At 33.2% G+C, this 21,652-nt stretch overlaps 4 protein-coding genes across 6 annotated transcripts; 2 read left to right on the forward strand and 2 right to left on the reverse strand.

The window, feature by feature from the left end:
- The first annotated feature begins 7,468 nt into the window (after window positions 1-7,468).
- Window positions 7,469-11,274, forward strand: EMP1 (Endomembrane protein 70 protein family). Its single transcript, XM_011038388.1, has 7 exons — window positions 7,469-7,730; window positions 8,665-8,829; window positions 8,914-9,023; window positions 9,120-9,228; window positions 9,314-9,426; window positions 9,522-9,675; window positions 9,959-11,274. Exons 1-7 carry the CDS (start codon window positions 7,620-7,622, stop codon window positions 11,114-11,116), a joined length of 1,920 nt encoding a protein of 639 aa, XP_011036690.1. The 5' UTR covers window positions 7,469-7,619; the 3' UTR covers window positions 11,117-11,274.
- A 96-nt stretch (window positions 11,275-11,370) lies between these two features.
- LOC105134106 (uncharacterized) lies at window positions 11,371-11,893 on the reverse strand. Its single transcript, XM_011038389.1, has one exon. It carries the CDS (start codon window positions 11,815-11,817, stop codon window positions 11,557-11,559), a length of 261 nt encoding a protein of 86 aa, XP_011036691.1. The 5' UTR covers window positions 11,818-11,893; the 3' UTR covers window positions 11,371-11,556.
- A 2,383-nt stretch (window positions 11,894-14,276) lies between these two features.
- LOC105134107 (early nodulin-like protein 1) lies at window positions 14,277-15,133 on the forward strand. Its single transcript, XM_011038390.1, has 2 exons — window positions 14,277-14,575; window positions 14,675-15,133. Exons 1-2 carry the CDS (start codon window positions 14,392-14,394, stop codon window positions 15,028-15,030), a joined length of 540 nt encoding a protein of 179 aa, XP_011036692.1. The 5' UTR covers window positions 14,277-14,391; the 3' UTR covers window positions 15,031-15,133.
- Window positions 15,134-15,206: 73 nt separating this feature from the next.
- On the reverse strand, window positions 15,207-18,600 carry LOC105134108 (nuclear nucleic acid-binding protein C1D-like). Of its 3 annotated transcripts, none has more exons than XR_843936.1 (7): window positions 18,148-18,600; window positions 17,966-18,021; window positions 17,572-17,626; window positions 17,195-17,275; window positions 16,847-17,106; window positions 15,938-16,073; window positions 15,426-15,508 (listed from the first exon to the last, which is right to left on the reverse strand). XR_843936.1 is itself a non-coding variant. In XM_011038391.1 (6 exons), exons 1-5 carry the CDS (start codon window positions 18,353-18,355, stop codon window positions 16,871-16,873), a joined length of 636 nt encoding a protein of 211 aa, XP_011036693.1. In that variant the 5' UTR covers window positions 18,356-18,600; the 3' UTR covers window positions 15,207-16,073; window positions 16,847-16,870. The 3 variants fall into 3 exon arrangements, 1 of the variants encoding a protein (XP_011036693.1); XR_843935.1 differs by having other exon boundaries at window positions 15,449-15,674; window positions 15,769-16,073; XM_011038391.1 differs by having other exon boundaries at window positions 15,207-16,073.
- Between the last annotated feature and the right edge of the window lie 3,052 nt (window positions 18,601-21,652).

Here is a 21,652-nt window from a genome sequence, read left to right on the forward strand (position 1 = left end):
AATTTAACCCTTTTTTTTAATCAAGAGTTTACAACGTTAGCTTACAAGTTCTTCCTACTAGCCATTGTTTGGCATAACCCTTGTCTTTGAGACCATATGTAATGACACTTAATAGTTTTTAAGCTCACAAACCATAGCACCGACCCTATTAACAGTTCGTTGTAGCAGAGTAAGCTGAAAAAACCCTTTCTATGTTAAAGGCCTAAATGCTCTTATTGAAAACTAAACTAAAGCATTAACGCTTTTATAATGACGAATCCTTTTTTTATTATAGGATGCTGGGTACGCAAGAACATTCAACCTTATACAAGGAGGTTTCACCTTCATTTAGTCACTTTGCTATAATGTAATATGCAGTTGTCTTGAAGCAGTAAGATATATGATGTGAGCCTTTATTTTCTCTTATTTAAAGTCCTTTATAGATTTCAAGCCGGGAATTGAGCAATGACTCTATATTTTCCTCTACAATGGGTTTTTTGTATTGGATAGAGACCCTTGATCACTCTTTTATTCCTCATATTATGGCTTTAAAGCCAATTATATGGTAAGCTTCACAATTTACCTCTGTATGTCCTTTATCATGAGCTCCTAAATATTTCTCTCCCAAAAAGAAACTTTCTCATCCTTTCTTACTAAACACACCTTATTACTTACTCCTACTATGATTTTTATCCAATACATAGCAAAGCAAAAATAACCTAGAATTGTAACACATGATAAATAAAAACATAAGATTGTTAGGCTTAATACCAACAGACACAGGCGGAAGCACAAACAATATGACGATAACAAGAGAAAACAATTTAATGATTGAAATGGGGTAGAACACAAAAACCCTAATTAGTAGTTTTATTATTCAAGAGAAAACTCTATTATAATTTGTCTCTTTAGAAAGTTTATAAATACTTAAATAATTCCAAAAACCAACATAAAAAAATTAGTAAATCTAAAAATAAAGGAAAAGTAATAAAAGTCCCAAATAAACATGGAAAAAAATAAAATTATTAATCTTAATATTTGATTTTCAAAACGAAATAGAAAAAAAAATAAAATTAGCATAAAAAAATATTTTCCTAAACTAAATAGAAAATAATAATAACAATAAAAAAATTCCTTAAAAACCCTCGTATATCACATAAGGTAAGATAGTTTAGTGTGGAAAAATATTGCAGGCGTAATAACCTGCCTATAATATTAATTGACATCCCATTATATGGACAATCAAAAACTATTTGGATTTTTTTTTTGGTAAAATTAATTAACACTAATCGCCAACTTTAACAAAAACAAACAATCAAATATTGATATTAATCCTCTTAACAACAAAGTTTGCTTACTTACAATAGTTTTTCTGATGGTGAGAGGTAACAGCACCACAATGAAATGAGACTATAATTGAATATATATAGCTGAAACTGCACATTTTTGGATATAAAGATTGGTTCAAAAGTTCAAATAATTAAAACCTTGAAATTAAGTAACATTTTGAGAAACTAAGTGCAAGAAATATATGCTTAAAGGCACATAATTCCACTATTATCTGTTACTATATCCTGCAACGGGGTTGAATAACAGGCCATAGTGGAAAATCACAACATGTTCTTAAGTTGTTGTTGTATGCCTCTTTACATGCATTATTGAAGACCATGGATAGGATATAGTTACTATATTAAATGGTTTTGGGCCTTTTTCCGTTGGGTTTTTAGCAGTCAAATCTTGAGGAAATGAAAAATTAACAATTTCAGAGGCATTTAGGTGAAATAATGAACATTTAAATCATTTTTATGCAACTATTAGCTTGAAAGCAACATGGCAGCTAAGATATGATTTTTTTTTATGAGCAACCCTCCTTGTAAAAATGGAGTCCAAGTTCTTAGTAAGAAATGTTGCAATCCATTTAGTTTAATGTTAAGCAATGAGTGCACCAATGACAAGGAACCAAACTTGGTTTTGTGAAAAAAGAAAGATAACTTCATGTCAATCTTATGTTTAACCTTTCTGAAAGATAATGTGCCTTGAAGTCTAGTGCGATCCAGGAAAGATGACAAGCAAGAAGAACTATCACAAAATCTCTAGGTTTTTGAAAATAAAAAGATGATATAGCTATCAAAACCGAATTAAAGGTTTGATCATTTAAAAAAAACTTTGATGATTGTTGGATAATTGGATTAATTTAGATTTATTTTTTTTTATCTAAATTAATATTGTTTAGTTTTTTTAGTAAATTTTTAATTTTGATTTGGTTGAATTAACTAGTTTGTATATCAATCCATTAAGTCACTCGAGTTTCATCAATTTAAATTAAAACTTATCTAAAACTAAGTTTTAGATTATGAATTTGTAAATTAACCACTAGGTCAAGCTTAATAATTATAGATGATAGCGTAAATGTTTACTAGAATTTCAAATTCCCTCTATGTTATGAGAATTAAATTTTATAAACATGATGAAAGTACTTAAGTTTCTTAGTTATAACATGATAAATAATAAGTAAAATCACTTCTTTAATTAAATGAAAGTAGATATCTAACATTCCTCCTTTCTATTAATTGTCCCATCAGTAACAATATTTAATCTCATTTTATTACACATTACCATACATTACAAAAAAAAAAACTTACTTGCCTTTAGTCATTGCTTTTTGATTCTTTCCAATGAAAATATGAATGGGCTACGCACCACATAACTTAATTAATCAAATAACAAAAATTTCTGAGATTCATTTATGAATTGCAGGCTTACAACATGGTGTACATTGAGAGATCAACTTTTGAAACTTAGCCATTAACTTTGCTTTGTTTTTTTTTATTAACATGGATGTCCGAATCAACTTGTGCGTACCTCGACTAATTCTACGAACCCTGAAGTTAACGACCATATAAGTCTCTAGTGGTCCTCAGAAAACTCGAACTAGTGATCATTGAGGAACAAACTCAAAATCTGATTAACTTAACTCTCCCCTAGAATTATGAATTTTACTTCCTTGCGTACAAAGGTGGGCTAACTCCACCCCATTTGACTATGCAAAGCCTCCCACAACCTGCTAAGCTTCTCAAGGATCAATGTCTCACCGTAGTGTTTGTAGCACAACATGCACCCAGATCTTGTTTTGAACAATTTTTATGAGATGATCGATCCCACTTTTTTTTTTGAGATTTAGTGTTTGTTAGAGAAACTTTTTTTTGCACCTTCCAAATAAACAATATGCTATGTAATTAAAGAAATATTTTCTTATTTGTCTAATCTAATTCATGATAACACATTTCCAAACATTTTTTAATGTCCTCGCTATCGTTTGTTCTTAGCTGAGCCACTTTACCTTCCTAGTATTATTCTACATTAGTCTTTTTCTATAAACGGGCACCTAAAACCTCAAGAACTAGTGGAATGCCCTTAGCATAGCTTACCATAGTTTTGATAGCCCCGTATATCCTTTCATTGGATTATTTTGATTAAGTGTGTGTTTTGCACTGTGTTTTTCAAAATTTTAATTTTTTTAAATATTTTATTTTATATTTTCAGATCATTTTGATATTCTGATGTCAAAAATAATTTTTAAAAAATAAAAAAATTTATTTTGATGCATTTCTAAATGAAAAGCACTTTGAATCGCCACCATAATTCCAACACACACTTAAACAAGAGCTGTTGATTAATATTGTGATGAAAATGCTTTTTAAAAGTGTTTTTTATTTAAAATACATCAATTTTTTTTATTTTTAACATCAGATAATTAAAATCATTGAAAAATACTAACAAATACAATAAAAATTTAATGTTTTTTAGTGATAAACATATTTTTAAAAAGCACCTAAAATCAAAATTTACTATACTTTAAACCATTATCTTCCACTAAATATTTTAAATATAATGTATTATAGATATCATCAAGAACTAGAAGGACCTTTTTTCTTTGAAGCATTCACTTAAAGGTCCGGGATAAAACTTTTGTTCGCATATTCATATCTTTCTTCTTTAATATACTTTACCAAGAATTTCCTGTTGTACATGAGCTCGTCCATGCTCTATGTTTCTTCAATAACATTGTTAGAAAGCAATGGCCTTCAAGTTAATGATAGTTTTGATGATATACAGCTTCAACAATTATTGAATTACCTATACCTCTCATCCCCTAGATTCGCACCATGAGCCAAATGACAGTGATGATTCAATGTTTTTAACATGTAATTTCACCCAAATAAGGCGTTCTGAATCAATTAAGGGTGATGGTTCGCATGTTTGGTAGACATCAAATGAGATGTCTGATCTAGTTAAAAAAACTAAAGGAAAGATTGATCTAACATGACCTGATAAAAAATATATAACCTGAGTTGATCATCAAGTTAGATTTTAAAACTATAATAATAACCATTTTTATTTATATGCTGACTTGGGTTAACCTAGGTTGACCCTCCCGGCCTATGACTCATGCTTGACCCTAAATCAATCTCAACTTGGGTTTTAAAACTATAATAATAACCACTTTTATCCATACGTTAACTTAGGTTAACTCAGGTTGACCATCTCGATTGGTGACTTATGTCTTGACCCGGGTCGACCCCAGTTGAGTTTTAAAATTATGATAATAACCATGTTTACTCTTACACTAGCTCAAATTAACCTAGGTTGATCATCCCGACTTGTAACTCAGGTATTGCCCCTAGTCGACTCTCGAGTCGGGTTTTAAAACTATAATAATAATCGCTTTTATCTTTACATTAATCCAGTTTAATGGTCAACCTAATTCGTGTCCTGAATCTTATCTCGGGTCGACCCTTTAATAAAAATTTAAAACTATGATAATAATCACTTTTATATTTATCCCAACTCAGACCCACCTCAATTAATCCTTTTACAGAGAACCAGATAAGCTTGTTCTACCCCTTTTAGTAGGATAAAACTTTCTTCACTAAAACAACCTTGGAAATGACAAAAAAATAATTTATGTATTGTCCAAAGATACACTAAACGACGTTATAACAAAATTATCATGTTTGGTCCATATTTGTATAGCATACAAACATTGTCTAAAGCTTCTTGTCAATTATTACTTATTACCATTTAATTAATTTTAATTATAGTTTTAAAACTCAAACTAACTTAGTAAGTTTATTAGAAGCTGAGATCAAGCTAAATTTAAAAAAAAATAAGGAAAGATAAAAACTTGAATGACCTAATCAGAATTCGAGTTGATACAGTGACTCAATCAAAAACTTGATTACAACATATTTATTGACTATTTATTTTTTTAATTAAAATGATATTATTTTAACTTCCATGAAAAAGTGAGAGTTCACCCATGATGATTTAGTGACCCAATCAAGACTCATAACCCACAGCCTTGAGCCAAATTGATCACTGATTCGGGTTAAAAAGCTCTTGTTCAAACCAAAGAGTTGGCAAACTTGCTTTCAGGAGCATGAGATGGCTTGTTCGTCAAATACTGTTGGCAAAGGGACGGAGAAAGAAGGTGATTTATATGAGGTAGAAACAACTCCTCAGTTACCTTTTCCGTTGCTGTACATTGAACTCTACGTTGGCACCACATGGTAGGATTGCTTTAATTGGCAGCAACAATCACACATTGGCAGCACAAATTAAAGTATAGTTTTAAAACAACTTCCTGCTCTTATAAGTTTCTATGCAGTCAAAAAAGACAAAAAAAAAAAAAAACAATCACAAAAAGACATTTGATGAGAAAAAAATAAAATAAAATTGTAATATAAATTCTAAGTTCACTGTTTTATTTTGAAAATAAATCTAATATTGTATGCCTCTAAAAAAAAAAGATTATACATGCTTTAAATATGACATAAAAAATCTATCTCTACTAAAAAAAAATTAAAATCTGAAAGTATAAAGAAAAATTAAATAATATCCAGAACAAAATAATAAATATAAAAAATAACAAAATAACAAAATTGACTTGTAAAAGATATCATAAGCCTAATTTTAGAATATAAACAATGGCAAGAAAAAATAACCAAATTTATTAGAAATCAATTAATGTTATTACAACAAATAATTTATTTAACGAACAAAATATGAACTCGATAAAAACTCATTTATCTAAATAAATTTTTAATAATGTGATTGATCTGACTAAACCTGGATTATTGTTTTGTAAGGAATCAAATCATTGTTCTGTTAATAAAAAATATTGATTTAATAATCAATGATTGTTTTTTTTTTAAAAAAAATTAATATTGATTTCACAACTATAATTTTAATTGTGAGAAAGTAAGGAAAAATTCAACAGTAATATAATCAAATCACCTATCAAACATAAACCTAAACACTTTACCAAATGAATATCCACATGCTCCACACTTTTGTTGATTAATTAATAAATCAAATAATGACAACAAATAATAATATACATTTGTGGTTGATGAACCCGACATGTCACCTGATACCACCGACGGCTTTCTCCACACAAGCCAGCAAGTCACCACCGACACGTCACGGAGATCCAAATCAAGTGCAATGTCCTTACCGTGGGCCCATAAAAGCTGGGTCGACCTTGTAGATGCCCCAATGCGACATCCTAACCAATCCTCACCTTATCAAATTCACTGTAGTAAGAAGAAAGTTAACTATATTTTGGTCCTTAAACCTTAGAAAAAATTTACTTGAGCCCCTATATGCTACCTATTGCCTAACAGAGTACGTGTAGACGTAGATTTGAGGGATTCTTGTTCTTTCAATAAAGCTAATTTCAGTTGTTTTCTAAAAATTAAATAATTAAGGAAAGTCAATGAAAACTTTTCATGAGCATTTATGAGATATTATCACTAAAGATTCATAAAGAAAAATGAAAAAGAAAGTATAAAAAATAAATTTCTTAATATATTTTTAATTATTCATCACAAAGTCGCACTTGAATATCTTGAATAATTTGAGAATTAATTAATTTAGTTTGATTAGCAATAACATTTTGAGGTTGAGGATTTAAATTTAACACAATTGGACATTAATTAATTTTATTAAATGTAGATGGAGTATTAAAATATGTGCAAATCCTGTATGAAGTTCAATTATTTCTAAAATTTTATAAAATTACTCTTTAAATCAAATAATTATGATTCAAATTGAATTTATCATTGATTCTGTAGTTGAATAACTAAGTGTAAAGAATTTCAAATAATTTTTGAGATAACGAAAAATGAATATCTACTTAATACAATGTTTATCAATATAAAAAAAACTAAAAATAATTATGAGTTTGAATTCTTTTAAAATCATTAAAATTTTATATGGTTATTAATTTTAAGATTTATATAATTAATTAAGGTGTGTTTAAATTAAGTCGCCATCCACTTTAATAAAAAAACACAATTTGAAAATTAAAAATAATATCACAAAATTGAATAAATAGATACTCGAGCGGAATATTACTCAATCTATAAGGACCAAAATGAATTCCAACAATAAAATAAAATTAAAAAAAAAAGCCCAGTCTACCAGATCCAGCAGTCCCAAAGCATCGTTTCTTTCGAAGCAAAATACGTGTTGACCCTCCCGTCCCTCCCCTCACACTTAATAATATAAACACCAAATTTCCACACCAGAGACCAGCACAAATCCACAACCTCTAGATCTATCACCTCATCCTCTCCATGGCGAGATCTCGATCTCTGCTGTTAACGATCTGTACGATTCTCGCAATCCTAATCCATGGCGCGCACTCCTTCTACCTCCCTGGCGTCGCTCCTCAGGATTTCTTTAACGTCAGCTCTCTCTCTATCTCTCTTTCACTCTTACTGCATGATCTACAAGTTTTTGTTTCAGATCTCATTTTGCGCTTTGTTTGTTTGATTTGTGCAAGGAGAATGAGTGATTTGTTAGGTTTCGCGTTGTTCTTCGCGTAGTTAAGTATGGCATTTGATTTTAGATTCAGATAGTTACTTATACGACTTGCTTAGAGATTTTGTCGAGTTTTGTTTAGGTTTTGTTTAGTTGTGTTGTGTTTGGATTCAGTTACTGAAAATGCTTGATTTTTTTAAGGTTAATTAAGGTGGTTTAGGGATTGATTAAGCTGCAATTTACGTTAATCTTTTTGGACGTTGCGGTTAGGAGGAGAAATGGACGTTTGGTTTTACTTGTTTGGCCATTTGGTTTTGACTGAGTGGATAAACAAATGAGAAGATGAGTTTGAGGTTAGGTATTGATTGAGTTAATCTTGATCAAAATTATAATTTTTACTAGCATATGGGAGCGTGGGATTTGTTGTTGCTTTATGTTATATTATAGACATTGTGTTTCTTTCTTCGTTTTTGTCTTTCGTTTCTGGTTATATTAAAGAGTTGAAGATGCTATAGCGAATGGTTTGTGTAAGTTGAATTGCAGTGTTACTTTGTGGCGATGGCTTCATATAGAGAAGTTAATGTTGAGTTTGCCAGTTTTTTAGTGTGAGAGCAGCCTATTTCTGATTTCTGTTTCTGGGCTTGGGTTTATGTAATTAGGGAGCTTTAGTATTACTTTTTTTCCCCTCAATTGTTTTGCTTATGAATTTTGTTGCTCTTGTTGGTTGTGATTGTATGAGACTGTACAGGGATTACATTCTGACATCTTGCTGAACTAACTAAGAATCAGTAAGAAATGGCGGAGACTTCAATTTTTATTTTTTAGTTTATTTATTTGTTGTTTTTCCTCTGGTTGCAGGGTGCTGAGTTGACGGTGAAAGTGAACAAATTGACCTCTATAAAGACACAACTTCCGTACTCATACTATTCTCTTCCTTTCTGTACCCCATCCAAGATTGTAGACAGTGCAGAGAATCTTGGGGAAGTGCTTCGTGGTGACCGCATTGAAAATTCCCCATACACAGTCAGTTTCATCATGCTGGATAGTTTCTTCTAACTCTTACACGTACAATATTATTGCTGAACTTTTGAGTTGGAATTATTGCAGTTTAAAATGGGGGATGCAAAGATGTGCAATATTCTTTGCCGGAAAACACTTGATGCCAAAACCGCGAAGGCATTTAAAGAGAAGATTGATGATGAGTATCGGGTTAACATGTATGAAACGCTCTCTTTAGGCATGCAAGCTAGCTACCAAATCTCATGAGAAATGTGAAGTTTGTTTTTCTGACTATTCTATCACTCATGTGACAGGATCCTTGATAACCTTCCTCTTGTTGTTCCCATCCAAAGGCCGGATCAGGAATCTCTCCCTGTTTATCAGCTTGGTTATCATGTTGGGCTCAAAGGCCAATACAGTGGGGTATGTTCGTTGTTGCACTTCAATTTCCCAGTACTTCTTAATGTGTTGGTTATTTCTGGTGCTCACATTGTCTGGTTATGTGCAGAGCAAAGAAGAAAAGTATTTTATCCACAATCACCTGTCATTCATTGTCAAGTATCATAAGGATACGCAATCTGATTCTTCAAGGATTGTTGGATTTGAAGTAAAACCATTCAGGTCAGTAATTCAAGGGTCATAATATTTTTAAAATGGCTGCCTCTTACCTGATTTCATGACTATATTACTTATTGTTTTTTGTTTTAATATACTAGTGTTAAACATGCATATGAAGGGAAGTGGAGTGATGAGAATCCTCGTTTAACAACTTGTGACCCCCATACAAGACATACTGTCAGTAATTCTAACACTCCCCAAGAAGTTGAAGACAAAGCTGAAATCATTTTCACATATGATGTTGACTTCCAGGTGAGATCTTGCACACGACTGTACAGCTTGCATTTAAGTTTTTATTTCTCTTTTGTTTTTCTTTTAAGATTGTCAACTATCATTATCTGTTACATGATAAGCAGTTGCAGAATCATCGGTTTTGATCCCTGCATGCCTTGACAAGCTATTATCCAGCGAGTCTCATTTGTTAATTTCTTTAATTACTATATTCATTTATCACATGGGCAGACAACAGTGAAATATCATACTTACTCATGAGTGAGTTCGCACTCTTATATTTTTCTCTCGGTTCGCCTCTCAGGATAGCGATGTGAAGTGGGCCTCCAGATGGGATGCCTATCTCTTAATGACTGATGACCAAATTCACTGGTTCTCAATTGTCAATTCATTGATGATTGTCCTCTTCCTCTCGGGGATGGTGGCTATGATCATGCTACGAACCCTTTACCGTGATATATCCAAGTACAATGAACTTGAGACCCAGGAAGAAGCTCAAGAAGAGACTGGATGGAAGCTTGTTCATGGAGATGTTTTCAGGCCCCCATCAAATTCAGACTTGTTGTGTGTCTATGTTGGAACCGGTGTTCAGTTTTTTGGAATGATCCTTGTTACCATGATTTTTGCTATTCTTGGATTCCTTTCCCCTTCAAACAGAGGTGGTCTTATGACAGCTATGCTCTTGCTTTGGGTTTTCATGGGCATTTTTGCTGGCTATGCCTCATCCCGGTTATATAAAATGTTCAAAGGATCAGAATGGAAGAAAATTGCCCTCAGGACTGCAGTCATGTTCCCAGGGATCGTCTCTGCCATTTTCTTTGTCTTGAATGCTCTCATCTGGGGCCAGAAATCATCTGGCGCTGTGCCATTTGGAACAATGTTTGCTCTGGTATTCTTATGGTTTGGAATTTCAGTTCCGCTAGTGTTTGTTGGAAGTTATATTGGATCCAAGAAGCCAGCAATTGAGGACCCTGTGAAGACAAATAAAATACCAAGACAAATCCCAGAGCAAGCATGGTACATGAACCCAGCCTTCTCAATTCTAATAGGAGGAATTCTTCCATTTGGAGCTGTTTTCATCGAGCTGTTCTTCATTCTCACCTCGATCTGGCTGAATCAATTCTACTACATCTTTGGTTTCCTGTTCCTCGTTTTTGCAATCCTCATTGTCACTTGCGCTGAAATAACCATCGTGCTCTGCTACTTCCAGTTATGCAGCGAGGACTATCTCTGGTGGTGGAGATCTTACCTCACATCTGGTTCCTCAGCGCTGTACCTCTTCCTTTATGCCACATTCTACTTCTTCACAAAGCTTGAGATAACCAAGCTGGTTTCAGGGGCATTATACTTCGGTTACATGCTAATTGCATCGTACGCCTTCTTCGTACTAACCGGCACAATTGGATTTTATGCATGCTTCTGGTTCACAAGGCTCATCTATTCTTCAGTGAAAATTGATTAACTCAAAGCAGACAGGGTAAGATTCAAAATTAGTAGATAAAATTATGCTTTCAGATGTTAGCCAATTTGCACATTTTTGGATTGAGACTTCATGACTTTGATGTTATTCTATCTGTTTTAAGAATCACTGCCCTTTTAAATATATAGATTCTTGACCGAGCTTGTGATTCTACCTCTTGATGTTATCTTCAGAGTGTTTAACTAGCTAGCTTGCTATTATCTGTTCAGCACACACCAAAATTTTTTAGAACTCAGCCGCAAAAACAAAAATGGACTTGGTAATGGATACAATTTATCATGGCTATATTCTCCATCGTGATGATGAAAAGAATAGAAAAGAAAAGAGATCAGCAGAACAGAAAGCAACTAATCAGCATTTCAAATATAAACTACATCCCTCCATATAGACTACAAACAGAAGGAACAAACAATCACAACCTTCTACTCCCTGGGATGAGTGTCCTCAGGATCGGCAGCACCGGTAGCTACCTTGGCAACATCACTGGCGCTAGCTTCGGGTTTTTTCTTGGCATACAACACCATATACCCTATAGCAGCGGTGATCCCGAACCCGGTAACTGCCATGGTAGCTGTGCTGAAGGGCAGCTTGCGCCTCTGGTGCAAAACCTCACCTGGGTTGTTGTTCCCTGGTGGCCTCTTGGATCCTTCTGCACCTGTTCTTCTCACTTCCTCAGGACTCATCTTGTGGGTGGCTGTTTTCCTCCCCCCGCTTCAATTATCTCTCAAAATTTATCCCCCAAGACATGTAACAATGGTTGCCACGTTTGACATGAAGGTTTAGTTCTTGAACACGTAGCAATTGCATGCAAGATGTTCATAGCAATCGCGACAAGTGGAGTGGAGATGGCTTGTATTTGAATATGGGTATGTTAAGCTGGATACCAAGCCCAGTCCATTTGATTGATGATTTGGGCTAGACAATCGAAACCAAGAGATGGGCTTTAAGAGTAATGGGCTGTCAAGTTAGGTCCGTTTTCATTGGCATATTAAGCGGATTATTTACCCGAGTATTAGCATGGTGGTCGTTTGGGATTTGACTTGCTAAAGAAACACTCCTTGGCAACCAAATTTCACAAGGCCAAGATGCAAGAAGAGAAGAGAGCGGTGTTCTCCTCGAACTTGTCCATTTCTTCAATCATATATCCATGGCTGTGCTGATTTGCAGCAGCAGCAATGTCAACTGAATAAAGCCTCGCTCTCTCTCTGCCTCACTACCACAAATATAAGCAACGTCTTCTAATCCGTTCTGTAGGAAACTTATCCGTTTAGACACCAATACCAAATTTCAATTTTCCCTTCATAATAATAATAATAATAATAATAGAAGAAGACCACTCCCTCCAAAATCTTCATCTTCTTCTTCATCATCATCATCAGTAAACGGCTATGTCAGTAACATAGAACAGTATTATGGCAGTGAGCAGCGGGTGGAGAGAGAGAGAGAGAGGATTCGGAGATTTATCGAGTTTCTTCCATCAATCTTGCCTGGAGGAAACTGGTGGCGCTTTTCTGACGAGAGGCGGAAATTAAAATCTTGGCCAAACCAGAAACCCGACAGATAGTTGATATTATTAATATTTCACAAAAGTCTAGTTTTTCCTATAAGAAAACACCCCATCAGATCTACACAAACCGTCACTACAAAGTTTGGAGAGTTTTCGTAGACAAATCTTCATGTTTTCTTGATGCCGGCACCTCCTGGGGTGAGTTCGAATTAAATTTGATTGGGCAGTGTTTAAACATTTTCTTTCCATCTTATTTTTCAGCTGATGTTCTCTAAAGACAAACATAAATGGGAAGTAAAGGGCTGACAGTTTAATGGGATAATAAAAGTAATATCTTAATGTGGCTTTGTTATATTTATAATGCGTTAATAATTCAATATACAATAATGTAATTCAAAAACAAGAAATTAATACATGCCTTTTTAGTTATTTTACCTCCAACATCACTTTCAAAAATATTTTTTTATTCAACAATAATTTTAATCAAATATGTATTTTAATCTAACTAACTATAAAAAAAAAATTAATTTTTTTTTAAATTACAATCATAAAAACTATCATAATATTAAACACATTCTAAACCTGATTGATTGATTTAGAGGGTGTTTGTTTTTGCGTTAGAAACCGTATTTTATAAAATCTTGATTTTTTTTATTTGAAATTAATTTTTATATTTTTTATTATTTTATATGTTAATATCAAAAATAAATTTTAAAAAATTTAAATTTCATGTATTTTTTGAATGAAAAATATTTTAAAAAGCAATTACAACATTACTCTCATATACCCCTTTAATCTTGTTAATTTAGAGCTTAGACCAAGCTATTATTTTTTTTTCTAAATAGTTTTGGACTCGATGAAATTCAAGTAATTTGATAAATTAATTTATAATCTAGTTAATCCAATTAAAACTATCAACTCCATGATTTGTTTTTAATTTTTATCTAAAGCAATCATTGTTTCAATTGTTTTAATCCATAAAAATAATATCATTTGAAGATTAATTTCACTTAATATGATGACTGATGATTTGGTAACAGGGGCTTTTAACTAATTTGACAGCAATAATGCGAATTATATAAATGAATAAAATGCAATACCAAATCAATGAGATATTAAAGAACTCATATTTTTATATAATATTTTTCGGTATTTATAAAAAAAAATTTGTTTCAAATAAAAAAGATATGGATTAATTGTGAGTTTTAAATGAATTTTAACAAGTGACTTGAAAGAATCTATAACCAAATCTTTTATTTTTATTATTATTATTCTAAAACAAGCTACGAAAATTGAGAATAAACTTATTTACTATCTCTATCAACTCTCAAAGCTTGTACAATAAACTCCATTGAGCTCTTTGTGCATTAATTATTATTTTTCTTGGAGCAAAATACCACTCAAAATAAATAAATCAAATTACACCAAATTTGAATATATTTTTGTTTTTTTTTAAAAAAAAAAAACAGTTGTATAGATAGATTTACTTCCTTTGACCGTTTAAGGTTATATCACCTTATCACGTCTTTTCAGTAACGGACAAAATGGCCCCACACTGTCCCAGGTTGCCCTCCATTGATTTCCTTCGCACCAACGGCTAGTTTTCATTTCCCCTTATAAATACAACAAAAAACGCTTTTGCAATTCGCAATTTGCAAGTTACCATTCTTTCCACAACCCTCTCTGCCAAAACTTGCAAAACCCTCACCTTTTTGCCCTCTTCCTCCAACTTTCTAAGTCCTCAACATCCATGGCTTCCTTTCAAAGAGCTATAGTGTTTTCTTTGGTGTTAATGTCTTTGCTTTGGGGCTCGTCGCAAGCTAAAGATTTGTTGGTTGGTGGCAAAACGGATGCATGGAAAATCCCATCTTCGGAATCTGATTCTCTTAACAAATGGGCTGGAAAAGCCCGTTTTCTCATTGGCGATTCTCTAGGTATATCTCTCGTTTTTTAATCCTAGTGTTTTTGAAATATTATCTGGGTTTCAGTTACTTTAGTCTCATTGTCTAAAATTACTTCTTCTTTTTTGACAGTGTGGAAGTACGATGGCCAGAAAGATTCAGTCTTGCAAGTGACTAAGGAGGCTTATGCTGCCTGCAACACTACAAACCCTATTGAGGAATACAAGGATGGAAACACCAAGGTGAAGCTTGACAGATCAGGGCCATTCTACTTCATCAGTGGAGCTGAGGGTCACTGTGAGAAAGGACAGAAAATTGTTGTGGTGGTTCTGTCTGAAAAGCACACGCAAGTAGGAAACCACGTAGGATCTCCTGCTCCTTCTCCAGTTGAGTTTGAGGGTCCGGCTGTGGCTCCAACAAGCAGCGCTTCAAACTTGGAAGGTGGCTTATTGGTAGCTTTGGGCGTTTTGGTTCTGGGGTTGTTCTAATGTCATTGTGCTGGGCTTGATTTGTTCATTCATTTGATTATAGCAATTCATTTATTCATACTTGGACCTTCCAATTTCTTAATAGAATGCCTACTTTTCTGAATTATTGATGAGACCAATATATTGTCCTTGGGCATACTTTCTGCGAAAAAAGAAGAAAAGAAAGCACTTCCAGCTCACGAGCTTCACCCTGCCCTCATTAAGGCGCAAGGATGAACTTTCTGTCAACAAAGGTCATATTTTTTCAGAACATCACCAAGGCCGTTGACAAAATAAGCAGGCTGAAAAATGACGGTCCTATGGAGAATCACATGCCTCTCACAAAAAAAAAAAAAGCCTCATGGAGTTCAACACAAGAATCACTGAATCAGATCACATGAGGAGTCTTTTACAACCACAACTCTCTCCCTGAATTTAAGAGATACCGACTGTACTTCCCAGTCCAAAAATAACAACACATGAGACAAGCGGGCGTGCTCTGAGGCTTTTCTAGCGGCGCCAGATTCATTCCCAAAATAGGCCGAAGTTGACACCTTGCTCGAGGCTGATGACAAACACTGGCAGATCTTGTCCGTGAAAATCCTGTGAAGTGTAGGGGGGAAAATAGTTTGAGAACTGGGTTTTCATGAAGTGTCCGTGAAATCCTGTCAACAAAGGTCATATTTTTTCAGAACATCACCAAGGCCGTTGACAAAATAAGCAGGCTAAAAAATGACGGTCCTATGAAGAATCACATGCCTCTCACAAAAAAAAAAAAAAAAAAGCCTCATGGAGTTCAACACAAGAATCACTGAATCAGATCACATGATGAGTCTTTTACAACCACAACTCTCTCCCTAAATTTAAGAGATATACCGACTGTACTTCCCAGTCCAAAAATAACAACACATGAGACAAGCGGGCGTGCTCTGAGGCTTTTCTAGCGGCACCACCTGCCATCACGAAACGCTTTTGACAATAACAGATTCATTCGCAAAATAGGCCGAAGTTGACACCTTGCTCGAGGCTGATGACAAACACTGGCAGATCTTGTCCGTGAAATCCTGTGAAGTGTAGGGGGAAAAATAGTTTGAGAACTGGGTTTTCATGAAGTTATAATAGTATCCATTGACTAGAGGAAAATTGAGTTCGGTTAATCGAACAGTGTGAGAACTGGAAAGATTTTACCATTCACATCTTTCTGCAACTTTGTTCAGCATTCACATCTATCTCTTTGCAACTATCTTAATTAGATTTTAGATACTTCAACCGCAGCTGCAAAGCTTTCTATTTCATGGGCTGTATGAGCCAAATAATGGTACATCACACAACCAACCACAACCAGCTTGTCTATTGCTTTCATATAAATTCTAAATCATATACAAGTTAATGTCTTGAAAGACTTCAAAATAGCATATTAACATGTTAAGATTTTATCTCGTTACTCAAAATTTGAGTTTTGTTTTGTTTTCTACTGTCACAGATTACACAGCATACTTCCATAGTTATCTATATCTCAAATTTAAGATATTAACCATTCATCGTTGTTTGGGACACAAGCATTTGCATTTCAACTGGTACTATTTTGTTAATTCAAACAAACAAACCTATCCAGTTACTTCAAACAAAAAGGTGACTTAGAAAGATTCACAGGAAAATCAGGAAGATCACACAATCAAGTTCAATCAAGATAGCACACATATACAGACATTGACAGCTAAATGCAAACAACTTTCATACTTTTTCAAGAAAAGCAAGGTAAAATAATAGAATATGAAAGAAAAAAATGAAACTTTCAGGAAAAAGGAACCCTGTTATGGATAAAAAACAATCTTACCATATACCAAGATATAGTAAAAAATCAGTCCACAGGATTGTCATCAGATGCCGAGTCAACTTTTATAAGAGGACCCTTGAAACCATCTGTGTTGCCACCAAAAAGCTCACGGGCAGCTTTTTCAAGAAATTCTTGGGCAGCGGCTTTAACTGATTGTTTTTCGGATGTATCATATTTTCTCTTCTTGTGGGTGCTCCTCTCCACATACTTAATCTTCGACCCTTCTCCTCTACTGATATCCCTCATGCTTTTCCGTTGTTCTGCAATAAGAAATGTTTAATATACGAAAATATGAGATCACAACAGGAAAAAAAAAGTGGCAATGCAGAAAAGTGATTGACCACCTACCAGGGGTAAGGTCAGGCAATGAATGCTCGATGAAACGGGTTGCAGCCTGGTAATTTAAAGTAGTAGAACGCTGCGATGGTTCTTCAGGAATGAATTCAGACTCAATTAATCAATAAGAGATATGTGAAATGACTGGTATCAACAAGCTTGTTGCAGTTAAAAATTTAAACATGGCGAACAGCTTTCCATCTAGCGCTCATTGTAGTTTCAAAACTTAGACATGGCACTTTCCATCTAACCAAGCTCATCGCAGTTTAAGTACTTGAACACGCAACAACTTTCCATCCATGTCAGTTGAATTTCACTAGTCATAGGCAATGACAGTTTTCGACTTGGCATGAATCAATTACAGTGTGATAAGAGGACAAAATAAGTACCTTTACTTATATTGATGAACTGCTCTAGTTTGTCTTGATACAAGCTCAATCTCTCCTAAGAATCACAAATCACCAAATTGCATATATCAAGTAAAACTCATGAACATCATCTTGAAGTCATAAGCTTTCTGTCAAATAAATTAATAAACCAACACAATGAAGAAGAAAAAAATAAAAACTCCATAAGAAAAAACCCACATATTTTAACCTCAGAACCGAAAATAAACAAATCAGAGACATCATACAGAAACCCTATCCTGATCCAAAAACCAAGTAAATTACACAGAACAAACCAAGTAAATTACACAGAACCCATCAAATTAAACAGCAAAGCAAACCCAGATGCCTAAATTCAGAGATTTAAGGAAAAATTATCGGATACAAGAGCACATACAAGCTCTGTCTTAATAGGATGCTCATCAGGGTGAATTCCAGTAGTTCTCAATCTCACTGAAAAAAATCATGAAATTAAACAAAAACAATCAAGAAATCACCAAAATCAACACCGGTCAAACTGAAACAAACTAAATTATTGGTAAAAAAACTGGTCTTGATAGACTGTTCATATATACATACATGCAAAGATAGTAGAAGTAGCCTTAGCAAGCATAAAGAGAGATTGAGCCCTTTGAAGAGGTGGCATTTCATCAAGGACATCAGGGTTAGCAAGAGACAAGAATTCAAGCAAATGGGTCTCCACTAGTTTTAGATTTGCCAAGGTTCTTTCTACTGCTTCGATGGTTGATTCTGGTACTCCTCTACTAATACTACTGCTGCTTTCCATTTTAGCTTCTCTTAGACAGCAAAGAAAGCAACCTTTTTTATGAAGATTTCTCTGTGTGCCTCTTTTTCGTAAGGGTTTTGAGGAAGATGTTGTGTTTGGTTTTTTTTTTGGCGAGTTAATGTCCAGGGCTTCTAGGACGGAAGCTGAGAGGTCTATGGCGGCAGGCAGCTAAGGTTCAGGGTGAAGAGTTTTGTTCGTGTTTGGTGTTTCACACGTCACAGCCTTTTTCTACTATCATTTCCAGTTTCGGGCTCTCTCTCTCTCTCTCTCTCTCTCTCTCTATTAATTTCAAGTTAGAAAATAAAAAAAAAATAAAAAAAAAGTTAGAAAATAAAATATTTATATTTATTATATTTTAATAATTTATCTTACAACTAAATATTTTTTTATAATTTTTTTTAGTTATTTAAATTGTTATATAATTACAACTCAATGCCTAGTTATCTTTAAAAAATAACTAATATTTCACTTTGTAACAAATAAATAATTCCAAATTCTTAAATATATTAAATATATTCACTTCATAAACTGTACAATTTTTTTAATACAATTTAGATGATTCATCTCAGCTATTATAATTTTATTAATTTTTTTATTGATTAAAGATGAGAAAATCAACACTTGAATTATGAAAAAACCTATTTTCAATTATTATAAACTTAAAATGTTTATATTTTTTTATATCATAAATAATACTATTTTATTATTTAAAAGGTATTTGGTATCGATATAAACTCTCTAGTAAATAAATAAAGATTAAAATATCTACTTAATTCGAACTTGAGAATTATTAATAACATGGAGTTAAATGAGGTCGTGTCCACCCAGAATGTCCGGTTGGGCGTGGACGCGTCCAAGTCCAACATGCGACCAGATCTAATGTGAGGTTGAGTGTGGACGCGTCTGGGTCTAACATGTGAGTAGGTGTAGACGTGTCCAAGCCCAACATGGAGTTGGGCGCAGACAAGTCCAAACTCAATGTAAGGTTGGGTGTGGACGCGTCCAAGGTTAACGTGGAGCTGGACGCAATCGCGTCCATACCCAACGTGGGGTTAAGCATGCATGCATAATTACATCAAAGCATATATTTTTATGTTTACCCATGAAATCATAAATAAAACCATAATTACGTCAAAGCATATATTTTTATGTTTACCCATGAAATCATAAATAAAACCCTAATCTCAAAGTAGTCTAACAAAAAAAGCTCATGACCAAGTTAAATACTCACATAAATATATTGTGATGTGATTGCATAAGGCTAGATTCAATCTTAGCCAATTAATTTGCCAACTTTCTTGGTGCAAATTACAAACATAAATATAAAAGTGTGAGTTTCTGGAATCAATTTTAAATGTGGTCAATTTAACTCTACAATCCTCACCAGACATAAGGTATTTAAGTGTATTCTTATCAACAACTGTCTTATAAACAACAGAAATCAATTGCTCATAACTTAACCATCTAAAATGAATTAAATTGACGATATAATAAAAGCTTGAGGTATTTATAATTAATCATATATTTTATTCATGTGTTGATGGTCGGTAAAAAATACATAATTGTGTGTGAGGAACATTGAATACAAATGCACCCTTATTGAGTTCTTCTCTTGCGACTACGACGAGACTTTGAAGATGATCGAACTACTCGAAGACAATGATCATAAACCTTTTGAGTCCGTTCAAAAAATTCTGGCACAGTCAATACAAAATTCGGTGTAGTGGCAACAAACAACCCTAGAGCATGGTAGCAAAACTTTGAAAACTTGGTGACTTCGGGACAACACTTGTTTGGAATATGTTTTTTCTTGAATATTGCCGCCAAGGTTGCGTTACTACAAGATGGAAATTTTGTTGCTAGAGGCTTTTCACATCGATCCAAAACCTTAAAATATCCCGGAACTGGTTCGGGATACTTTGACGGGTTCCAAAAAGCATTTGTGTGTATTGGAGAATTTAACATTACTCCAACTGCGAAGAGCGTGGCCATAAAAATAAAAAGGTTATTTGCAGCTGCCATGATAATGGATGTCAGATGTGGATAAATATTTTAAAGATATTTATAAAAATGAGGATTATGATTAATATATAGACCTAGAGAGAAGGTAAGAATTTTTAATGATTCATAAATTTTTTTCAGTTTTTATTCATTTAATTATTCATTAAATGAAGTTAAAATATATATTTTAAATATACATTAAATGAAGTTAGTAACAACACATTGTTATAAAATCTCTTAAGTTAACTCTTTTATAAAACTTTAGTTAGATGTTAATTCACTTTATTTTACTTGCTAATAAATTTCCATTGGTTAGGGTTTCTTAATTCTTTTTTTTTTTTTTATGTTTTTTTATTTTTCAAATAATATTAATTTTATTAGTCAACATAAAGATTTTGAGCATGTGTCCTATAATAGAAATATTATCAAAATATACAGTAGAATAATAAAATAAATAAATAAAAATTATTTAAGGCAAAATCCATAAAAAAAAAAAATATTAAGGATACTGGGATAGAAGGTGTCAACAACCTTTAAGATGTAAAGGAAAATCTAGATTTGCAGTTATGGCTATAAAGGATACAACAATGTTTGGTATAAATTATTTTGCATGGTAAAACAATGATGTGTTTTGGTTTATTAGATATAATAGAGATATTTATCAATTTTTTTAAGTTGAAACACATTTATAATTTATAACAAAATTAATAATGAAAAAAAATAAACATATTTTATATTTATTTTACCATGTTCAATCTTTTTATATTATATGAAAAGGGGATTAGCTTATAATATTATACAAATGTCAAAGTTTAAGACTAATGTCGCACCCTCGTGGCGGAGCGCGGCAATCATCGATTGATTTCGGGGTCTTTTGTTTTACTATGAACAAGGGAGTCGCCACCTAGTATTATAGTCACTAGGAAATCTAACTGGTCTTTCAGAGATTCTAAGGCAAGAGACTGGTTGCGTAAAGGGAAGGTGTTAGCACCCTTAGACGCCCTACCTAAGGTAAGTTGATTGGTGTTTGGTTTGTCTTATAATTGCTATGGTGTTGGTGTTTTTTTTTTTAATCCCATCAGTTTTTCTCAGTTTAATTCTGACTAAATTTATTAAGATAGAAATCCAAGGAGATTCCATGTGCTTTACAAGCTTATTTTTCCCTTGGTATTTCAAGAGTTTGTGACTCGTAAATCGCAAGGAGAAGGGACAAAAATTTAAAAATCTAGGGTGCTTTAAAAAAACCTATTTTTTTTTATCTTAGTGTTTTATACTATCACGGCTCGTAAACCGCGG

This window comes from Populus euphratica, unplaced genomic scaffold, assembly GCF_000495115.2.
Source record: "Populus euphratica unplaced genomic scaffold, PopEup_1.0 scaffold40.1, whole genome shotgun sequence".
NCBI classification, from domain to species: domain Eukaryota; kingdom Viridiplantae; phylum Streptophyta; class Magnoliopsida; order Malpighiales; family Salicaceae; genus Populus; species Populus euphratica.